Source organism: Ostrea edulis, chromosome 6 (genome assembly GCF_947568905.1).
Source record: "Ostrea edulis chromosome 6, xbOstEdul1.1, whole genome shotgun sequence".
Classification (NCBI taxonomy): domain Eukaryota; kingdom Metazoa; phylum Mollusca; class Bivalvia; order Ostreida; family Ostreidae; genus Ostrea; species Ostrea edulis.
Window position 1 is genome coordinate 50,518,096 of NC_079169.1, and position 22,975 is coordinate 50,541,070.

A 22,975-nucleotide genomic window follows, 5' to 3' on the forward strand; every position below is an offset into this window, starting at 1 on the left:
GAGACTGAATGACAGGACAAGTATTGAATCTAGCATTATATTTAATGATGTAACTTACAGGTTCATAGTACAATTGCAAAGAATCACAAACAACTTCTTTTCAAATGTTAAGTCCCAGTTATTGCATCTACATAATTATGCAGTGCATAGAAAAAAATGTATATTAAGCAAAATCGGTTTTACTAGTGATTACATCCAATAAATTTATACATAATGCACACATTAATACTTTGAAGTTCCTCATTCATTTATCCCCTTTCTTTGCTATTTGGGGGGAAAGCTAAAACCCTGGCTACTTCAACTTCTGCTTTGTGTGCTAGTTCAAGATGTCTTGCAATGTTAGCAATCATCTTATCACAAAAAAGCAGGCATGCAGTTTGTTGAAGTTTCCAATTGAATTTTTGGGAACACCTTATGGCTTAAAAAGAAATGTCTTTTTCTTTCTTTCTAGAGAGCATGGGATAGTTTTCACTCTCTATGCTACTGTAGCTTTCTTCACTATCAGATACTTTTTCACTTCCAGGATCAATGGTAGGACATTCTGAAACTATAATATAAACTTTGTTACTATCAAGTACAGCAAGCAAATTTATAGAATTTTACTTTCTTTACTTCATGAAACAATTTCCTATACCTTTATTTTGATCAAGACCTTCATTACAAAAGGGGTCTTTATTTGTAATAAGAAAACTTAAAGTACAAGCAAAGTTTTAAACCAAGACCCCAAATACTATTTGAGACATCATTTAGAAACTTTGAACAAGAAAATGATATAGGACGTAGGACATGCGTAGGACATTTAGGTATTTTTCAAAAATCAGCAGTTTCATGCCAAAATCTCATTAGGGTCCAGTAAGATAATATGACTTAAGTAGTTCACATAAAAAATAATGGGTATTTGTTATTGGTATATAAGGAATTTGCAAAGATCTTATATGCTACTTGAGATATCATCCACAAACTACATGTTTTCTACACTGTGCAACATCACAACATTGGCCTTTAAGCATTTGACTTAAAAACAAGGGGCCCATGGGCCACATTGCTCACCTGAGTCTCTAAAGATTTTTCCTATATATTCGCATGTAAAACTTTGATCTCTATTGTGGCCCCAACTTACTCCCAGGGACCATGGTTTATACAAACTTGAATCTATACTATGTCAGGAAGCTTTCATGTAAACATAAACTTTTCTGGCCCAGTGATTTTTCAGAAGATTTTTAATGATTTTCCCTATTATATAATATATTTGCATGTAAAATTTTGACTACCTACTTCGGCCCCATCTTACCCCTGGGGACCATGATTTTAACAAACTTGAATATGCACTATCTCGGGATTCTTTCGTGCAAATGTAAACTTCTTTGGCCTAATGGTTCTTACGGATAAAATTTTTAAAATATTTTTTTTCTATTTATTAGTTATGTAAATGAGTTTAACATAATTGAATCTGCACTATGTCAGGAAGCTTTCATGTAAATCTCAGCTTTTCTGGCCCAGTGGTTCTTGAGAAGATTTTTAAATGACCCCACCCTATTTTTGCATTTTTGTGAGTATCTCTCCTTAGAAGGGGACATGGCCCTTCATTTGAAGAAACTTGAAAGTCCTTCACCCAAGGATGCTTTTGGCCAAGTTTGGTTATAATTGGCCGAGTGGTTCTGGAGAAGAAGTCTAAAATGTAAAAAGTTTACAGACAGATGGGCAGATGACGGACAACAGGCGATCAGAAAATCTCACTTGAGATTTCAGCTCTGGTGAGCTAAAAATAAAGGCCGTTCTTAAGTCATGAGGATAACACCTACAAAGTTTTATTCCAAGTTCTTGAGATATCATCTGAAAAACCCTTGGTTGACGAACAGATGGATAAATGGAAAGATCCAATTTAATATCCCCTTCTTCCGTGCAAGGTGTGAGACTAAAGAAGATGAAAGGCAATTACCTTCTATCATGAGGTCACTTTCCTAAAACTGTCAGGAAGATCATCTTGGTTTTCTATTGACAAAAAACATTCAAGGAATAAATACAAAAGCTACCTGATTTATATGAGTATAAACTGTATTGGGGCAGCTTATGCTTTAAAACCCAGAAAGCAATATATATTTAAGTGTGAAATGTTCGTGCAAGAATAAACTATATTTTTTTACCCAAACAAATAGGTGTTACAACCAGAAACAGTGTTCGAAATTGGTTTAAAACTTGGTATAGACCATTGGTCTATGCCAAAACAAGATGACATAGACCTAATGAAATTGGCATAGACCGCAACATTGAAAAAAAAAACCCCACAAATTTAAAACATTGTCATTTACTTTTAATGTACTTAGAAAGCATATTTTCTTTCCATTTCCATAACGATGTCCTTCTTTCCTCATAACGTTTATCAGAAGTCAACTTTTGGGATAACTCTATTGTTTTAGACCGAGAAATCGGCATGGACAATTTGGTCTATCTCAATTACAATTGGCATAGACCAGTGTCATTTGACATAGACTCGGTCTATCGGTCTATGGTTAATTTCGAACACTGCAGAAACAAGAGGTCCATGGGCCACATCGCTCACCTGAGTCACCTTGGTCCATATCTGAAGACTTTCCATATAGATTTGCATGTAAAACCTTAGTCCCTATTATGGCCCCAACTACCCCTGGAGGCCACGATTTTTGCAAACTTGAATCTACACTATGTCAGAAAGCTTTCATGTAAATGTCAACTTCCTTGGCCCAATGGTTCTTGAGAAGAAGATTTTTAAAGATTTTCCCTATATTTGTATGTAAAACTTTGACCCCCCCCCCCCACTTGTGGCCCCATCCTACACCCCGGGGCCATGGTTTGAACAACTTGAATCTGCATTATGTCAGAAAGTTTTCTTGTAAATATCAGCTTTTCTGACTCAGTGGTTATTGAGAAGAAGATTTTAACTATATATTTGTATGTAAAACTTTGATCCCCCTTGTGGCCCCATCCTACCCCTGGGAGCCATCATTTGAACAAACTTTCAGGTAAATTTCAGCTCTTCTGGCCCAGTGGTTCTTGAGAAGAAGATTTTTAAATGACCCCACCCTATGTTTGCATTTTTGTGATTATCTCCCCTTTGAAAGGGACATGGCCCTTCATTTGAACAAACTTGAAAGCCCTTCACCTAAGGATGCTTGTGGCCAAGTTTGGTTGAAATTGGCCCAGTGGTTCATGAGAAGAAGATAAAATTGTGAAAAGTTTACAACAACGATGACAGACAACGGACAAATGTTGATCAGAAAAGCTCACTTGAACCTTCGGTTCAGGTGAGCTAACAAGTTATTTACACAATAAAATGCTTTCTTTGTTGTTTCACCGGGTAATGAAGGTAGCTAGCATTGCAAAAAAAAAAATTCATAACCCGTGTAAACGGGTTATGTAAACTTTTTGTGCAATGATTGCTACCTTCATCACCCGATGAAGCAACAAAGAAAGACATTTCATTGTTCATATTTATATTTTGTTGTATTGTTTTCAAATATAAACTAGATTGAAGTACTAAAATATCATATAATTGACCCATTTGTTACGTTAAACAGAACAGCCAACCCACCCTTTGACCTTGATGACGCCCCATATTTGGTAATGATTACACAGAAAGATGGTACAAAAAAACTGGATCCAACAAGTTTGCAACAAATATGCTTTCATTGCTCCAGATGAAAGCAATGTCAATTTCAATAGAAATATAAGAGAATTCAGTGAATGTAAATATATGTATATAAGATTGTTCTGTTTCAATTGCTGAGTACTGCAGTACAGGGGAAAATGACTTTAAAGAGATAATTACCTTCAATTAGAGAGTCTGAATCACTGTCGGAGCAGTGGTCTGGTTCATAATCAGGGTCCTTCACTAAAAAAAATAAATAAATGAAATTGATTTAAAGCTATATATTCCGTATTACAATGTTTGCAATGTTGGAAACCAGACCAAAATTTTGTCAGTATAAACTATATAAAAGAGACCTTTCTGACAAGTGTGATGAATCATTATTGGTACTGTGGTTTCATCATTATTCGCTAAACACCAATTCCTTGTCAAGTGAATTCCTTGTCAAGTCGATCACTCACTCTCTCTTTCAAAACGACATGGATTTTTATACACATGTAGTAACAATCAGGTAAAGTGTCAAAATTTACAGAAAAGAATGTCTGAAATACAAGCTGATCTCTTTTACTGAGATCTTTTTTCTCTCTCCATTTCTGATGTCTTTCTTCTGTAGTTGACCACAACTTTGTTCATACCTAAAAGCATATAATCCTTCACATCTTCTGCATCAGTGTCACTGTCTGAAAAAACCAATCCATGCCAGGATATTTGCGTTGAAATTCCACAGAGATATTACAAATGCAGCCATACTTTTTTAATATGTATACTTTCTTCTCTTACTCTTTTTACATTTAAAAAATTCTTATACAGATATAGATTTAAGATTCCTGAAATCCTGAAGCAGGTTGCTCCCCCCCCCCCCCCTCTCTCTCTCTCTCAACTTTTATTCATGTGTTGTTCATTTACAAATTATAAATTCTGCTCATACCTGTAGGAGCTTATCTCCAACTTTTGCATTATAAGATGAATCCCAGTCATTGACTGCAATATCCCTGAAAGATAGGGGTGAATCAATATATCAATATATCGAAATGCACCGGTATACGCCTGTCTAGCGATATACAATATGGTGTTTCGACGATACGATATGTCGGGTTTAAAAATAGCCCTTTTAATAGTTGGGATCGAAGTTCATAATTTAAAAATGGCTTCTAACAGGAACACGATTCTTCAGACCATTCTCTCACCAGAGGGCGTGCTACGCAAGCTTCACTGGGGCGTAGCATAACGCCCTCTGGTGAGAGATTGTTCCTCAGACTTTAATACTCGCTTTTACATTGTGACATCAGAGGTTCCTCAGACTTTAAGCCCCGCTTTTACATTGTGACATTGGTGTTTCCTCAGACTTTAATTGTCATTGTTTGTTTTGTTATGAAATAAAAGATATTAAACCACTTCATTTTTTTTAATTTTGATATTTTACTTCAGAAAATGCTTAACTACATTGTAAATCCAATATATCAGATATCGCATCAGAAAATATTGTATTGTATCGTATCGGAAAATCTTGATCAATACACACCTCTACTGAAAGACAACACATTAGAAAGTTTATAGTTATGCATATTATCTCTATCTTGTAAACCTCCTTCTTCCATTCTTTCTAAGTGATAAAGAACATTATATACATTGGATTCTTATACACATGTATTGAAATTCATGGATAGCTTCAAAATGTAAAAATCCCGTGGGGATCCGGGTTAGAATAGGTCCTCAGTACCCCCTGCTTGTTGTAAGAGGCGACTAAATGGGACAGTCCTTAGGATGAGACCGCAAAAACTAAGGTCCCCTGTCCCAGCAGGTGTGGCACGATAAAGATCCCTCCCTGCTCAAAGGCCGTAAGCGCTGAGCATAGGCCTAAATTTTGCAGCCCTTCACCGGCAGTGGTGACGTCTCCATATGAGTGAAAGATTCTCGAGAGGGACGTTAAACAATATTTAATCAATCAAAATGTGAAGGGAAATATTTATGTTATACTAAAGAATGCTTGCTTCTCTCACTCTCTCTCTCTCTCTCTCATTTTCTAACCTTCTCTCTTTCAAAATGACACCAATTTTAAGGTAGTGACATTCAGGTGCCAAAAAATTTGATTCTTTCTCTCTTCTAACCTCTTCTCTCTTTCAAAATAACACCAATTTTTACACACATGTTGTGACAATCAGGTGTCAAAATAACAAAAATTGATTCTCTCTCTCTCTCTCATTTTTAATGTTGTAGTTGCAAGAAGTAATTAATTTGTTTTATACCTGAACATGCATCATCCTCAACATTGGCTTCTGTAAGTGAAACAATGGCGCAGTTTCTCATCATGCTTGAACATTTTCCCTAAAAGCAAAAGAGTACTTTAATTTGAAATGCAGTTTAATCCTGATGTTTACTTCCTTCTTCCACTCTTTCTAAGACACACAAATTATAATACACATAGATTCTTATACACATGTAGTGACATTCATGTAGTGTCCAAACACACAAGTCATATTCAGGTTATACTAAAGGATTAAAAGATGCTTGCTCTCTCTCCCCCTCTTTCTCTCTCTCTCCTTCCACTCTTTCTAAGACACACATATAGTATATATATATATATAGATTCTAACACACATGTAGTGACATTCAGGTAGTGTCAAATTACAAATGTTGTATTCTTGTTATACTAAGGATTCTCTCTTTCTCTCTCTCTCTCCTTTTCTAACATCTTCCCTCTCTTTCAAAATGACAAATTTTTTTACACACATGTAGTGACATTCAGGTGTTTAAATGTAATTTTTTTTAATTCAAGTTAAACTAAAGGATAATTTCTCTCTCTCTCTCTCTCTCTCTCTCTCTCTCTCTCTCTCTTTCTTTCTTTCTAATCTTTCAAAATGACAATTTTTTTTTTTACACACATGTAGTGACATTCAGGTGTCTAAATGTATTTTTTTTTTTAATTCAAGTTAAACTAAAGGATAATTCTCTCTCTCTCTCTCTCTCTCTCTCCTTTTCTAACATCTTCCCTCTCTTTCAAAATGACAAAAAAATTTACACACAAGTAGTGACATTCAGGTCTAAATATAATTTTTTTTAATTCAAGTTAAACTAAAGGTTAATTCTCTCTCTCTCTCTCTCTCTCTCTTTCTAACATCTTCCCTCTCTTTCAAAATGACAACAATTTTTACACACAAGTAGTGACATTCAGGTCTAAATATAATTTTTTTTAATTCAAGTTAAACTAAAGGATAATTCTCTCTCTCCTTTTCTAACATCTTCCCTCTCTTTCAAAATGACAAATTTTTTTACACATATGTAGTGACATTCAGGTGTTTAAATGTAATTTTTTTTTAATTCAAGTTAAACTAAAGGATAATTTCTCTCTCTCTCTCTCTCTCTCTCTCTCTCTCTCTCTTTCTAATCTTTCAAAATGACAATTTTTTTTTACACACATGTAGTGACATTCAGGTGTCTAAATGTATTTTTTTTTAATTCAAGTTAAACTAAAGGATAATTCTCTCTCTCTCTCTCTCTCTCTCTCTCTCTCTCTCTCTCTCTCTCTCCTTTTCTAACATCTTCCCTCTCTTTCAAAATGACAAAAAAATTTACACACAAGTAGTGACATTCAGGTCTAAATATAATTTTTTTTAATTCAAGTTAAACTAAAGGTTAATATTCTCTCTCTCTCTCTCTCTCTAACATCTTCCCTCTCTTTCAAAATGACAACAATTTTTACACACATGTATTGACATTCAGGTGTCTAAATGTAATTTTTTTTAATTCAAGTTAAACTAAAGGATCATTCTCTCTCTCTCCCCCTCTTTCTCTCCTTTTCTAACATCTTCCCTCTCTTTCAAAATGACAACAATTTTTACACACATGTAGTGACATTCAGGTCTAAATGTAATTTTTTTTAATTCAAGTTAAACTAAAGGATAATTTTCTCTCTCTCTCTCTCTCCCTCTCTCTCCCCTCTCTCTCTCTCTCATTGTTGCTAACAGCAAGAAGTATTGAATTTCTTATACCTGAAAATGCATCATTCTCCTCATTTTCTCATCATGCTTGGACATTTTCCCTGAAAGTAAAAGTGAATCCTGATGTTTACCTCCTTCTTCCACTCTTTCTAAGACACACAAATTATAATACACATAGATTCTTATACACATGTAGTGACATTCATGTAGTGTCCAAACACACAAGTTGTATTCATGTTATACTAAAGGATTAAAAGATGCTCTCTCTCTCTCTCTCTCTCTCTCTCTCCTCTCTCTTTCCACTTTCTAAGACACATGATAGTATATATATATATATATATATATATATATATATATATATATAGATTCTAACACACATGTAGTGACATTCAGGTAGTGTCAAATTACAAATGTTGTATTCTTGTTAAAGTAAAGGATCTCTCTCTCTCTCTCTCTCTCTCTCTCTCTCTCTCATTGTTGATAACAGCAAGAAGTATTTAATTTTTAATACCTGAAAATGCATCATTCTCCTTACTGGTTTCTCTATGTGAGGCAATAGCACTGTTTCCTATTTTCTCATCATGCTAGGACATTTTCCCTGAAAGTAAAAGAGTACTTTAATTTGAAATTCAGGTGAATCCTGATGTTTACCTCCTTCTTCCACTCTTTCTAAGACACACATATCAGTATACACATAGATTCTTATACGAAACATTGTAGTGACATTCAGGTAGTATCAAAACACAAACTGCCACGGTGGCCTAGAGGTTATAGCATTCGCCTCACATGTGGAAGGTCGGGGTTTGAATCCTGGCCGCGACAAACCTAAGTCATTAAAACAGGTAGTGACAGTTCCATAGCCAAATGCTTGGTATCAGGTGTGAATGTCACAGGTCCTCAGAGATGACTTTAAAAACAGATATCCATTGTCACAGTGGGTGTGGCATGCTAAAGAACCCTCACTGTTTAATGGCTGAGCAAAGGCCTGAATTTGAAACCCTTCACTGGTCTTGGTGACATCTCCATATGAGATAATTGACAAGCATTAAGAAACCACATACCTGAGTGTACAATGTTTGAATAGTTTCAATGAAAATTTTCAGAAGAAACAAGGTAAAATTTATAAGTCTATGCTAGCATTACATCTGAAAAAAGTACAGAGATCTAAAAAAAACAACAAAAAAACCAAAAACAAATAGGCAACATAGAATGCATCACTCAAGTTTGTAAGTAACTCTTTAAATGCAAAAATGATCTTCTTGACCATCCTCGTGATTTTACTATGCTATAAACATACATTGCCAAGTTAATTTCAAAGTATAAAATAATGAATCTACATGTTCAACATATTAACAGATATAACAATAGATTACTTTTATAGCCTAAAATAGTCACACAAAATGAAGATTGCTTTATGGAAAAAGTCACAACTAGATTTCTGATCAGATTATTAACAGTGATATATGTCAAATATTTGGCAATATGCATAGCTATTATGTAAAATCCTATAAAGCATTCGGGATATCTAAATACGAGTACAATTATGTCTCAGGCCATCTACCACACATAAAACACTATACAGAAAACTAAACACACTGTTTCATACCTTTTTCTCTGATTTCTTTGGCTTTTTGAGATCAAAGGGATCATCATGATTCATCGTCTGAAAGAAGTATAATTACTCAAAATTGAAGTATGGTTTTCAACTAGAAGCATGAAATGTTAAGAAAGGCTAGTAGAAAATAATTGTGTGAGTACCGCTGCACATCCCACTCAATAATATCTCACTCCTATTGATACACATATTGTCAAATGTCAGGGATTTAGACCCCTTCTTAGGCACTTATGGCCTTTAAGCAGTGGGGATTCCAGGGGTCAACATTTACGTTTGTTCGCTTGTCCGGTACCAGTGGAAAAACATTTCGGACAAGTGAATATTGATGGGCACTTGTCCGATTGGACAAGTGCTTTTTTATGTAAAGAAGTCTCCAAACAATTTTGTGAAAAGTTTATCGGTAGTTGAGAGTCGAAAGTACATGTAAAATGCATGGAAAATGAAGTTCGATCGCTATGTAAACTAGCTGAGTCATACTCAATCGGGATTGGTGTTCACTTATTGCGTACTACTTTCAATCATCCATGGCAATCTCTCACCAGAGGGCGTTACGCTACGCTCCACAATGTAGCGCGCCCTCTGGTGAGAGAATGCATCCACGGATCTTACGAAGTCATTGATTCAAGATGGGAAGTCTAGATAAAATTTTGTTTTATGCGTTTGTTGTTTTTATCAAGAGAATAAGATTAAAAAAAAATCAATCAAGCAGGTATAAAAATAGACTATATATTAAGTAAATTAAATACAGTTTTCAAGTTGACGATATTAGATCCTTTATAGAAAAATTTTCGGACAAGTGAAGTTGAAGTTCGGACAAGTAAATATCTTTGTCTCTTGTCCAAATGGACAAGTAGGAAAAAAAGTTAATGTTGAGCCCTGGATTCTTTTATGTGCCAAACCTGTTCACAATGAACCTGTATTGAACCTCACAAAGGACTGGCCCATTTCCTTCCCTTTTATAACAAACGGGAACAGGGAATTACATAATACATTTAACTTTACTGGGATTGGCGAAAAGAGGAGGTATTAGACTAAATATTACTATTTTGCATTATTTACGAAAAATTATTTATTGATTATCGCATTGTTAATTCATGAATGTATTTTATTACATACAAAATTAATGGGAAAATTTATGATTTCAAATTTAAGGGCGAGATAGCTCCTTGACGATGGGCCTGGATAGAGATATCTTGGCTCTGAGCACAAGGCAGCCCTAGGTTCCAGATGCTGTCTCACCTTGTCCATGACATGTGTATCAGCTAGAGCTGAGCCTGATAAACTACTATGCATATGATATAGAACATGAAACAAGAAACTAAGATAATTTGTTGAAGATCCCCACATAACCGAAACTTTCGCTCTCAACTGAAATGTTTTCATTTGTAGTCGACAAATTATAAGATAGCAGATATCTATACTTATACATGAATAAATTTTGCCAATAAACTAAGAAATGCTTGCAAATGAGCTATTGCTTGCATGTTTAAAATTTCAACCACATATGAGATGATGTCCCTATAAACTATAATTGAATTCTACCTGATCAGCAATTATTGTGAAATTAATTGAAAACCTACTTTCATTTTCGATAAACTACCCCGAAATAGCAAAAATGAGAGTAAAGTGGTGGACATGCTTTGGCGGATCTAAATCATTTGGAGATGACAACATATTACATAAATCTGTTAATAGTGAATATGTTAATAGGAAATTGATTTAAAGTATGCATAGGATTGAGCGAATTAGGATGCGATAATTGTTAAATCTATAAAATGCGCGAATTTGTATCTTCTATCCACAATTTTAGTTTTAAAGGAAATTTCCAGATGTTCGGGTAGCTAAACAGAGTTTCGTATAAATAATATTCATTTCACCATGGACCGGACACAAATTCACCATGAAAAGAACATTTTTAATGCACGTTTTTTTCTTTTATTCATATTTTTTAACTTCAAATACATCTATTAGTAAAATAAACTTTTAAAAATAAACAAAGCAACAGATACAGTACTACTCCAAGCGCTCAAATTGTGGGTCTCTTTGATAATGCATTTAAAAACTAAAGTCCCATGCTACGGTAGGTGCTGGCACGATAAAGAACCCCTTACTGATCAATAACCCTTAACACGGAAGTTCCGATTGTTAATTGAAGGATTTACATGGACATAGATATATCAGTGATTGGGATAAGTAAATTGCTTAATGTGACAATGGCACGTTACGAGCTATTGTCAATGTGACATTTCTAAAATGAATGCGCCATATTGAAATTTTTATGAGACATTTTAAAATGACAAGTCCGAGAGACCAATAAATTATAATCTAAACACTACTGACAGACTGTAATGCCGTTGGCGTGGATAACTTTAGTTTTATTATTTGTGTTAAATTTACGTTTTATTAAAGTAAGGATTCTTATCGTGATTGTCCGCGTCATCGTCTCCTTCTGCTCCTGCCAGTATTGGCTGATCATTAAGGCAAAAAATTAAAGTCAGTTTACCCTTTGTCAGGCTTAAGAATTTTTTTTCCGTGGAATCTCCAGTCCGTGCGCATTAAAATTGCAATTTAACGAACAAATCAGATAACTTTTTACTGTTTGATTAGACACGAGGAAATCTAAGTCATACTTGCGCTTAAAAGAACGTAAAGTTGTACTATTACTAAAGCATTAACAGCGATAAAGATTTTTCAAGCACTTAATTAATCGATAAAGATTAAGTGGGGGATCAGCTCAAAAGTTGAAAAGTTCGTATATCTACGAAGTCAGTGGGGAAAATCTCAAACTAGGTATATCAACGATGTGCGCCACAACGGCGCAATGTTTCAATATTCTATGCGCCATTTTTTTTATTTAATGCGACTATGGTGCAGGGCGCGTGCTTATCCCAATCACTGTATATATGTTAAATTAATATTTTTAATTCTTTGGATCTGTGATTTATTTTCATAAGATAAGAAATTCTTTTTATTCTAAACTTTTACTGCATTGTTGTTTGATGCTTGGTCAATATTGTTCAATCCATGGTGAAATAGCTCAATACTGCATTAATTAGTTTTATTTTCTCTTACACTGTCATTATTTATGTGTAAAGTGTGATTTCTCGTGCTTGTGCAGGTATTCAACTAGTATAATCAGAAACACAAGATTGGAATTAAAAATTAAAACATTATAACAATATGTTTAAACTTATAAAAAAGTTCAACTGTTTGGTGGATAAAAATATCTACACTTTACTACGGTATATGTATGCATGTTTGACTATAGAATGGGGGTCAAACACACTGTCAAGTGAGGAAGGGGGGAGGATTGAGGGGTTGGGGCAGATGTTACATATCTCATATCGTTAAAGGCTCTGTTTATTACAAAAAAATGATGCACACTGGCAGGACCAAATAAAATACATTCATCCATCCTCCAACAAGTTCCATCAAACCTGTACTTAGGAATTACCATCTGAAGACCTAAAGCGGGGAACACAAATTTCTAACATCACCAAGAAGGCTGATTCAAACCTAGGCTATATCTGCGAAGAAATCTACAAAACTGCCCCAAAGGAAGCCAACGCAATACCTATATCTCATTTATATGACCTATCTTAGAGTACGTATCTTTTGTATGGGATCCTTACTACACTAAGGACATCAGCAACATTGAGAGAGTCCAAATCATCGCAGCAAGAGTTATCTCTCTGACCATACCAACCGAGTAGCAGAATGTATCAGTGCAATATTCAGAGATTTCAAACAACCAACACTTCAAGACAGATGCTGTAACATTAGACTAACATACTTCTACAAGGTAGTTTAGGGACTGATGCCAGCCATACACCGCCACAAAATTACTGTACCCACCACGTACCTTGAAATTATGCAGAAGTGACAGAACCATCACTGCCCATACATATACAGACTATAATACTGATAAAATATCTGACCATTCAGCCTTACTATGACAGTAGAGGATTGATTTTTGCGACAAAGTCCTGCACTCTCTCACTAATTGAAATTACACTAAATTTGCAATTTGTTATGTAATCATAGATACAAGTATTGAACTGTTGAAGTAAAATACTAATATGTATATGCTACCCGGAAAAAGGTTTAACCTGTTAACCTCCAACATATTTCCAAACTTAATCATGTTAATTTTGATAAAACAAATAACCTCCATTGTTTACGATTATGGTGATTTATACAACACTTCAATATACAGGATTACAATTCTGATTAGTCCCGATCCACAATGCTGCTCATGTTCACTAAGTTCAGTTCACTCACCAGCATGCAGCAGCCATGATTTCGGTGCCTACGGGGCTACTTTCACTTTCACAGGAAGTGAATGCAGATCGAGGTCAAATTAACGTCGGAGGCCCTGTTGTTTAGAATTGGAAACTCTGAGCATAGATTGATCATACATGATGAGTATTTACTCAAGGAATTACATTTCATGCCCAGATATGTTGGGCCCAATCCGTCTTTGCTCCAACCATCACAAACTGACAAACGGATGGTGACCGTGATACTGATAGTAACAGCTGAGTAAGGTAAATATCTTGTAAACATGCAGAACTTTGGAATACGTACTTTTAAGATTTGAATATCATGACCAGATAGCAGGATAGATAGATTACAATATATCAAGTGTATGTATCAGACATTCTTAAAAGCAATTTTTCTTTGCCTATAAGATTTCAAAATAGACCAGACTTAATTTTATCTTATTCTAGGATATTTTAGTTTTGACTATATGGTAATTTGTCATTACTTTCGACAGGCTACATGTACCCCCATCATCACTGAAAGGCAACCGGGATGCAGTCTTTAAATCTGGAGTTCTGGGCAGAACTGTGCATTTCTGGAACAATGATGAGTTTAAGTGAAATGGTAATTTGTCATGAATTTCTACAGTGGCTACATGTACCCTGACCATCTTTGAAAGGCAACCGGGATACAGTGCAGTCTTTATCTGGAATTCTTGGCAGAACTGGACATTCCTGGAACAATGATCAATTCAAGTGAAACAGACTCGGGTGCAAGCAGAAATTCTTGTAATTACAGAATGTATTCCTTAAGAGAGGCAACATGTGACCTGAAAACAATTCTATTCAGATCTATTTAAGGAATGAATTCAGTATCTAATTCATCCAAGTATATACTGGGTTTGGGCAGTTTGCGCTTTTTTAAACTGCTAAGTGGTTTATGAAAAAGCACATTTTTGAACTTGCAAAAGAAATCAGACCAACTGCTGATATACGTGGTTTTCAGTGAGTTAATCAACGATTATCTATGAAAAGTTAGCTACACTGAACAGTTTCTTTTTTTACATGAGTATATATACCTGAAACCCATTGCACATCATAAGAATTTTATTTTATTTTGGACAGTGCTCTTGTTGTAAAGTATTATGTGTAATGCATGTGAGTTGTGGACAGGGGTTTGTAGTCATCTGAGAACAAGGATTGGCACGTTGGGTGGACTTAGAGAAATCTTCATATGCTAAACCCAGTTTTAGAAGAAACGAAGAAAGCAAACACTAGATCAGTTCCAACTAATAGAGCTGTCAATCAGGATAAGCAATAAAACATGCAGGCAACAACTTTAAGGGGAAATACTCGCTAAATGCGAGTTTAAAATTGAAATTGCGAGTAAAAAATCACAAGTGATCACAACTTTTTGCGAGTGAAAAAAAAACACGATCTTTTTTCCAGATTTTCGAGGTTTATTGGCTGTACTTTGAAGTTTACAATAATTTTGTCTTGTGCATAGAAACGCTTTACAGAATGAATATACAAGTATTGAAAAAGTAAACGTGGATCGAATAAATAACTAAGGCCAAGGTCATCTCAGTCAGTCCTACTTCAAGCACACTTCGGGCGTCTCAGTGACGTCTGATTTAAATAGCAAGCATGTTGATTTCGTCCATGTCTTCATGAAACAACACATGACTGAGTTAGTGTCATCGTTTCACTCTATAGCCCAAAACTTCGAGTTCGCGGGGGGTTTTTTCCACTAGAATTTTTTAGATGAAATTTCCAAAAGTTTTGAACATATTGTTTAAATTGGCGCAAACAGTCTCCAAGATTTCAAACCACATGATGTTGTAAATAGGTAGTAGATCTCTGGACAGCGAGTACACCGCACAAGTGTACCCTATGACCCTCACCATGCACCATGCTTGTTGCCTGATAATTCATTAAATTTTAAATGAAAGAATTCTCAATCTTATTTTCATTATTGCACTTTAAAGAAGATATTAAAAGATTTCCCCTATATTTTGATATAAAGACATGTTTGTTTTCTTAAATTCCTGTAAAACAGCAATCGATTGAAAAATGCTAGTAAAAGCTTAATTTTGCTAGTTGGAAAATAATCCACTAGCTAAAATTTGCTAGTAGTGAAAAAAGTTAATTTCGATCCCTGACATGTTGACCAAATTGGCACTCAGCTGTAATAAAACATTGTATGTAGGGAACATGTACTAGAAGGAAAGAGCGTTTATGTATACATTTAGTTTTTATGTAATATTCATTAATTATTATTATATGATTGATATTAAATATGTAAATACTTATTTTTATTTTGAATTCTTTTTTACAAAGTGACATACTGGCACTAAAAAGGTATTTCATTTTTTGATTATGGCAACGAAAATAAGAACATATATCAGGAATTTATATTTAAGGGAGGTTTCACGCTTTCTAAATCATCCCTTACCAGCTGTTTAAAATTCATCCGGAATTACAATTACAAACCAGGTTGTTTTGGACATTGATATGAGTGTCGCATGATTGGGATTGCTGTCTAAAAATAGTACTGATGAGAATTTAAGAAATGGAATTTGAGGTAATTTGACGATTGTAATCAGAAATATTTATTTAGAAATAGTACATCATAAAGGGACATGGACACGATTTGAGCTGAAAATTTTAAAATTTCATTTTTCCATTTTTACTGTTTACAATGCTTAACAAAAGTATTTCTAATGGTCGACCAAAATTTGAATAGCAGTTGTTGAGTTACAAGTGAGATACAGCACTCACAATTCTTTGTAAAGTAAACAAGGCTTGTGCCATAATTTTGTTTACATATAGATAGCTTAATAGAAAATAGCATGTTTAAACCAAAATGAGATGCCAAACACTAGAAAGTATTTAATTGTGTTCAGAATTATCTGCTTTAAACGAAACATTTACTAGTATATTCAACCTATGTAAACAAAAACATGGCACAAGCCTTGTTTATTACAAAGAATTTTGAGCTCTGCATCTCCCATGTACTTTGACAACTGACACTCAAATTTTTGCTGACCATTAGAAATACCTTACTTAAGCATTCTAAACATTAGAAATGAAAAAATAAAATTTTCAGCTCAAATCGTGTCCATGTCCCTTTATTTTCTCCCTCAGTGCCCTCGTCCGAAAATAAATATTTTCTCGACTATTTGATAATAAAACAAAACAGAAAAATTTAATAGGTTGGCTCCGTTCGTTACAAGATCGCTTTTAATAAGCAAACATCAAATTGACAAAGCTGAAAAATCACCAATGAATTTAAAACTGAAAATGGGCTGGGTGGGAGGGAAGGCTATTTAGGCACAGAATACAAAAGCGACCTTTATTGCTTGTAACGAACCTCGCATTGCCCGAACACTGACCAGTAGTAGTATATATACTAAGCGCTGGTGCATGAGCTCAAAAACCCGCGAAATGTATTTACGGAAAATAACCAAAAATGACAAAATGTAAAACTTATACGGTACCAATTTTGATGCACCAGATGCGCATTTCGACAAATAATGTCTCTTCAGTGATGCTCAACCGAAATGTTTGAAATCCGAAATAACTATGAAGTTTTAGATCTAAATATAGCCAAAAACAGCGTGCCAAACAAGTGGAGCCAAATTCGTCCAAGGATAAGAGCTATACAAATGTAAAGAAATGAGTTTAATAGATATACAAATAATATCAATTAAGGAAAAAAATCGGGTATTTCTGACAGACTGCTTGCTCATGCAAGACACCGTGCTGCAGTATTTACATTCCCTTTGCATCTGCCTGATCATGAAGCAAAGTGGGAAAATCTATATTTTTGTTTAAAGCCAAACAGTATTTCTATTTTTGGATTTACATGTATTTACTTTTGACCATCACAATATTTCAAAAGTTCATATTTTCATATGAGAAATTATATGGTTTTGTTTACAGGTAGAAATGCTACTGTCTGTCTGCATGTAAATTTAACATGCTTCACTTTCCGAGGTTGTAGTGAAATGTCTTCAATGTTTGTGCATGTTAGGAAATAATAGAAATACTGTCCAACATTGTACAGGTTTGTGTGTTGTGTGCAATAAATTGCAAGTGTTTTAACTTAACAAAAGCTACAGTTATGCAGCTAAATTCACAATGGGCATTAGATTGATTGTTTGCTAAATTCATTATCAATGGATACATTCTTTCTACACAAATTAATAATAATCGGGAAAGTATTTGGCAGTTGCTTGAATATCATAGTCAATATCAACATAGTCATTGTTTTGCTTAAAAATCTTTCATTATAGTACCATGATTCAAAGTAATGTACCTATTGATTGATTAAATTGATAATCTGATTGAAAAGATCCCCAATAATTGCTAATCAGTTAAATTTTTTATTATCTGCTAGCAAATTAATAAATTGTTATTATCAATTATGAAATTGATTAAATATATCATTTGAACATCTGTATTATAACCCTGCATGATAGTTTAATAAGTGAATGCAAACTGATACAAAGTGCACTTAAAAGCTTTTTAAAAAGTTTATTTTCTCTCATTTCTCTCACCACAATTTTTCTCCTCTGAAATTCAAAGGGAATTAATAACTTATTAATTGATTCTCAAGTTTCCAATTACATGTATACACATAAGTACTGTAACACACAAACACTAATCACATGTGTATACATAAGTACTGTAACACACAAACACTAATCGCATGTGTATACATAAGTACTGTAACACAAACACTAATCACATGTGTATACATAAGTACTGTAACACACAGACACTAATCACATGTATACACATAAGTACTGTAACACACAAATACTAATCACATGTGTATACATAAGTACTGTAACACACAAACACTAATCACATGTGTATACATAAGTACTGTAACACACAAACACTAATCACATGTGTATACATAAGTACTGTAACACACAGACACTAATCACATGTATACACATAAGTACTGTAACACACAAACACTAATCACATGTGTATACATAAGTACTGTAACACAGAAACACTAATCACATGTGTATATATAAGTACTGTAACACACAAACACTAATCACATGTGTATACATAAGTACTGTAACACACAAACACTAATCACATGTGTATACATAAGTACTGTAACACACAAGCACTAATCACTTGTGTATACATAAGTACTGTAACACACAAACACTAATCACATGTGTATACATAAGTACATAAGTGTATACATAAATACTGTAACACACAAGCACTAATCATATATATATATAAGTACTGTAACACACAAACACTACTCACATAATAATAATAATAATAATAATACCATATTTATATAGCACCCTTTTCATACACTATGTACACTCAAAGGTGCTTTACAATGCATATATACCTTACAACAGAATGTTATACACATAATACATAGAAAATAAATAAAACATGTATATACATAAGTACTGTAGCACACAAACACTAATCACATGTGTATACATGAGTACTGCAACACACAAACACTAATCACATGTATACACATAAGTACTGTAACACACAAACACTAATCACATGTGTATACATAAGTACTGTAACAATCAAACACTAATCACATGTGTATACATAAGTACTGTAACACACAAACACTAATCACATGTATATACATAAGTACTGTAACACACAAACACTTATCACATGTACACATAAGTACTGTAACACAGAAACACTAATCACATGTATACACATAAGAATTGTAACACACAAACACTAATCACATGTATATACATAAGTACTTTAACACACAAACACTAATCACATGTATATATATAAATACTGTGACACACAAACACTGGTTAAGCAATATTCAATCAATCAATTAATCAATTTATCAGAATATGTAGGTCAATATCAGAATTATTTTTGTGTTTTATCGGAATACATACATTGACATCATATTTGTCTTTGTTTTTATCAGAATATACATATGTAGGTCAATATCAGATTTTTCTTTTTGTTTATCAGAATACATACATTGACATCATATTTCTCTCTCAATCTGTTTCATCAGAATATATACATGACTTGCATTATCAGAATTCTGTCTTTTTTTTATTAGAATACATACATTGAGATCGTAATTTTCTTTGTGTTTATCAATATATACAGGTCAATATCAGATTCCTCTTCGTATCTATCAGAATATATAAGTCAATATCAGATTCTCTCTGTGTTTTATCAGAATTTATATGATTTATCAGAATATATAAGTCAATATCAGATTCTCTCTGTGTTTTATCAGAATTTATATGATTTATCAGAATATATAAGTCAATATCAGATTCCTCTTCGTATCTATCAGAATATATAAGTCAATATCAGATTCTCTCTGTGTTTTATCAGAATTTATATGATTTATCAGAATATATAGGTCAATATCAGATTCTCTCTGTGTTTTATCAGAATTTATATGATTTATCAGAATATATAGGTCAATATCAGATTCTTTCTGTGTTTTATCAGAATTTATATGATTTATCAGAATATATAGGTCAATATCAGTCAACCACGCTTATAGCGAACAATTTCGATTCGTTATACATGTTATACGAAATTCAGTATATCTAAGAAGATCACAATATGCTTTTTAAACTACGGGGAATGCAAATCACTTTACTGTAAACACAAATTATTTATCATACATCTAAACATGCTCACTGTTAGCGTTTTCTTCTTCAGTATATAGGTCGATATTAGATTCCTGTTAATGTATAGGTAGATATCAGATTCCTCTTTGTATCTAACAGAATTCATTAGGTCGATATCAGATTTATCGCCGTGTTTATTATGATGTACAGTGCATATACAAGTCAATATCAAATTCCTCTTTGCGTTTAACAGAGTATATTGGTCAATATTATCATTTTTTTTTTTTGCGCTTTAAAATGATATATAAGCCGATATCCTGTTCTGTTTGACAGAATATATAAGTTGAGATCAGATATCACTATAATATAATTTGACAGCATGCATAGGGCGATACGGCAAAGACTGTAATCAGCCGTGCGAGTGCGGGCACTATGGTTTTGGGTGCCGCTTTAAGTGTAACTGCAACGAGACCCAGAGATGTGACATCAAACTCGGCTGTGTAGGTAAGTAACAATCTGATGTTGCATTCTTTATCTTCCACTGAGTATCGCTAATCTCCAATTTTATTAAAGGGGAAACGAATTATTCTATGCAATGTATAAATGTTCATATTCCTCCATTTATATAGCGTGACATTTGTAAATATATTGTGGGCTGTTCAACTAAATAATTAAACGTCATCTTACATTTTGGTGTACAATTGTTGTAGATCTTTCTTGCACGAGGGATGATTGTGATTGTAGTAAATCTTACGCCGGGGAAATAATGGGGGCCGCGGGATTTGTCTTTGGAATACTGTCTTTCTGCGTGGCAGGTGCCCTCACCAGAAGGGCGAAGCTATTGTATGGTATCTATTCAATTTAAGACATGAGAGAATTGTTTGATAATTGATTTATTGATGATGTTGATAACACAACAATAATGTAAACGTTGGGTTAATAATCAAAGTATCACAACCAATAATGATTATTAGTTCAAGATCAACCACGTTAATCATTATCTAGTGCATGTACTCCCCATGAGCACCAATGGCTGCCTGAAAATTGATTTTTCCTCTAAATTATGATATCACAAATTTGGTAATGTTTTGTCAAACAAGTCAACATTTCATTCAAAATAATTCAATTAAAAATCCTGGGTCACGTGTGTTGATCCAAACCCGATTCTCGATTTAGTTTGGCAAATATCGACGAAGGTGGAACATGTACCTACTAAGGCCAAATACGTGAGAAATGGCGGTTTTTAGGGCATTTCAAAAATGAAAATAACGGACAATTTCTGTATTTGAGAAGCCGTACATACTTATATATTTAATCTTCTTTGTGAATGCCTACACTTGAGAGTGAACAACTGGAACACCAACACAATCAGCATATCTGGAAAATATCTGGAGGAAGTAAAGACATTTTGTTACCTTGGGGGCGTAGTGATCACCAATGGCTGGTGAATGAGGAAGTCAACACCAGTATAGGAAAAGCAGCTACAGCATTTCGAAAGCTGGTCAACATCTGGAAATCAAGGAAAATCTCGAGAAAGACAAAGATTAAGATGTACAAGAGCAATGTTACATCAGTGCTGTTATATGTGGCGGAAACATGGAGGACCGACAAGGAGGTAGATAGCAGGCTCAGAGGGTTTGAAGGAAGATGCTTAAGAAGGATTCTTGGAGTGAGATGGGAAGATCGGATCAGCAACAAGGAGGCAGCGGAGAGAACTACAATTGGAGACATAGACATGGGGAAAAGCACAGAAGGTGGAGATATCTGGGACATACTTACGTGCAGAATGGAGGAAGACAGCATTAGAATAAGAGCTAGGAAGCGGGCACCGCCTGGAAAGAGAAGACCTGGGAGACTAAAAGGGACTTGGAGAAGAACTGTAGAGACAGCAATGAAGGGGACTGGACACCTGGAATACCATAGGGCTGCTAAAATTCTATTTCGTTAACAGTAAAGATATGCCAACAATTTTGTTATTTACGTAGTTTTGTTGTCACAATCATAATTAGGGTTAACTGAAATATTAATATAACAAGCTTAAGTTTTTTTTTATATCATTATTGTACAAAATAAGTGTGTCGAGAGAACCAATGAGAATGCGTCGAGGTGACGTGAACATCAATTTTGTAAGATTCTTTGCGATACACAGACATGCATGTATTTTTGGTCCCTGCAATCTATTGTATCCTATCATTCGGATGTTATCTATACAAATTTGCTTCATGATAGGAATTTACTTTGAATCAAATTTACATTTTTCAAACTGTTCAAACATCTTTCCTGTTCGAATAGGTCCTCAGTACCCCTTGCTTGTCATAAGACGTGACTAAATGGGGCGGTCCTTCGGATGAGACCGTAAAAACAAGACCCCGTGTCACAGTAGGTGTGTTTCGATAGAAATCCCTCCCTGCTCAAAGGCCATAAACGCCGAACATAAACCTAAAATTTACAGCCCTTCGCCGGCAATGGTGACGTCTCCATAAGAGTGAAAAAATCAATCCTGCATATATATATATATATATATATACAGACATGTCGGTTTCCACATGGCGGGGAAACAGCTGCAGTGCCTTGGATCTGAATCAGACTCTAACACATTACTGTACTGCCTTATTTTGGGTCAACTTCCTTTTCAAATTAACTAATCGTGCATCTGAAATTGAAACACGGTTGTGTTATGACACAGTGAACTCGTATATCCAGATAGAGGAAGTTAGTGTAACATGATCCGCTACACATATTTCAATTTCGATACGATATGACTTCCGGTATAAAAGCATCAGAAATTCAAGACATAAAGCCTTCGTTCATTCAGACATTTCTTGTATAGCATACAGAATAGTACAAGAAATGATATTGTAGATGAACAAAATGTCCAACAGTAGGACCCTTCAATG

At 34.3% G+C, this 22,975-nt stretch overlaps 2 protein-coding genes across 12 annotated transcripts in view; one reads left to right on the top strand and one right to left on the bottom strand.

Moving 5' to 3' along the window:
* Nucleotides 1-22,975, top strand: part of LOC125648127 (uncharacterized) — a 33,875-nt gene that overhangs the window by 5,871 nt on the left and 5,029 nt on the right. Inside the window, exons 3-4 of one of the 2 annotated variants that reach the window (XR_008795845.1) lie at nucleotides 13,514-13,725; nucleotides 13,956-15,752. Coding sequence is in view for 1 of the 2 variants with exons in the window: in XM_048875052.2 (XP_048731009.1) it covers nucleotides 20,457-20,582; nucleotides 20,789-20,926 (264 nt within the window). In the remaining variant the exon portion in view is untranslated. Of the gene's footprint in view, nucleotides 1-13,513; nucleotides 13,726-13,955; nucleotides 15,753-20,456; nucleotides 20,583-20,788; nucleotides 20,927-22,975 lie in introns of those variants that run through there. The other variant, XM_048875052.2, reaches the window with a different exon arrangement.
* LOC130046366 (uncharacterized) lies at nucleotides 24-13,567 on the bottom strand. 10 transcript variants are annotated; one of them, XR_008795846.1, is made up of 9 exons: nucleotides 13,401-13,567; nucleotides 9,170-9,226; nucleotides 8,075-8,161; nucleotides 7,615-7,664; nucleotides 5,872-5,950; nucleotides 4,554-4,617; nucleotides 3,806-3,868; nucleotides 1,940-1,992; nucleotides 24-547 (listed from the first exon to the last, which is right to left on the bottom strand). XR_008795846.1 is itself a non-coding variant. In XM_056139849.1 (5 exons), exons 1-5 carry the CDS (start codon nucleotides 7,753-7,755, stop codon nucleotides 526-528), a joined length of 336 nt encoding a protein of 111 aa, XP_055995824.1. In that variant the 5' UTR covers nucleotides 7,756-7,897; the 3' UTR covers nucleotides 24-525. The 10 variants fall into 10 exon arrangements, 2 of the variants coding, with proteins under 2 accessions (XP_055995824.1, XP_055995825.1); XR_008795852.1 differs by having other exon boundaries at nucleotides 1,803-1,992; nucleotides 13,460-13,552; XR_008795849.1 differs by having other exon boundaries at nucleotides 4,554-4,606; nucleotides 13,460-13,551.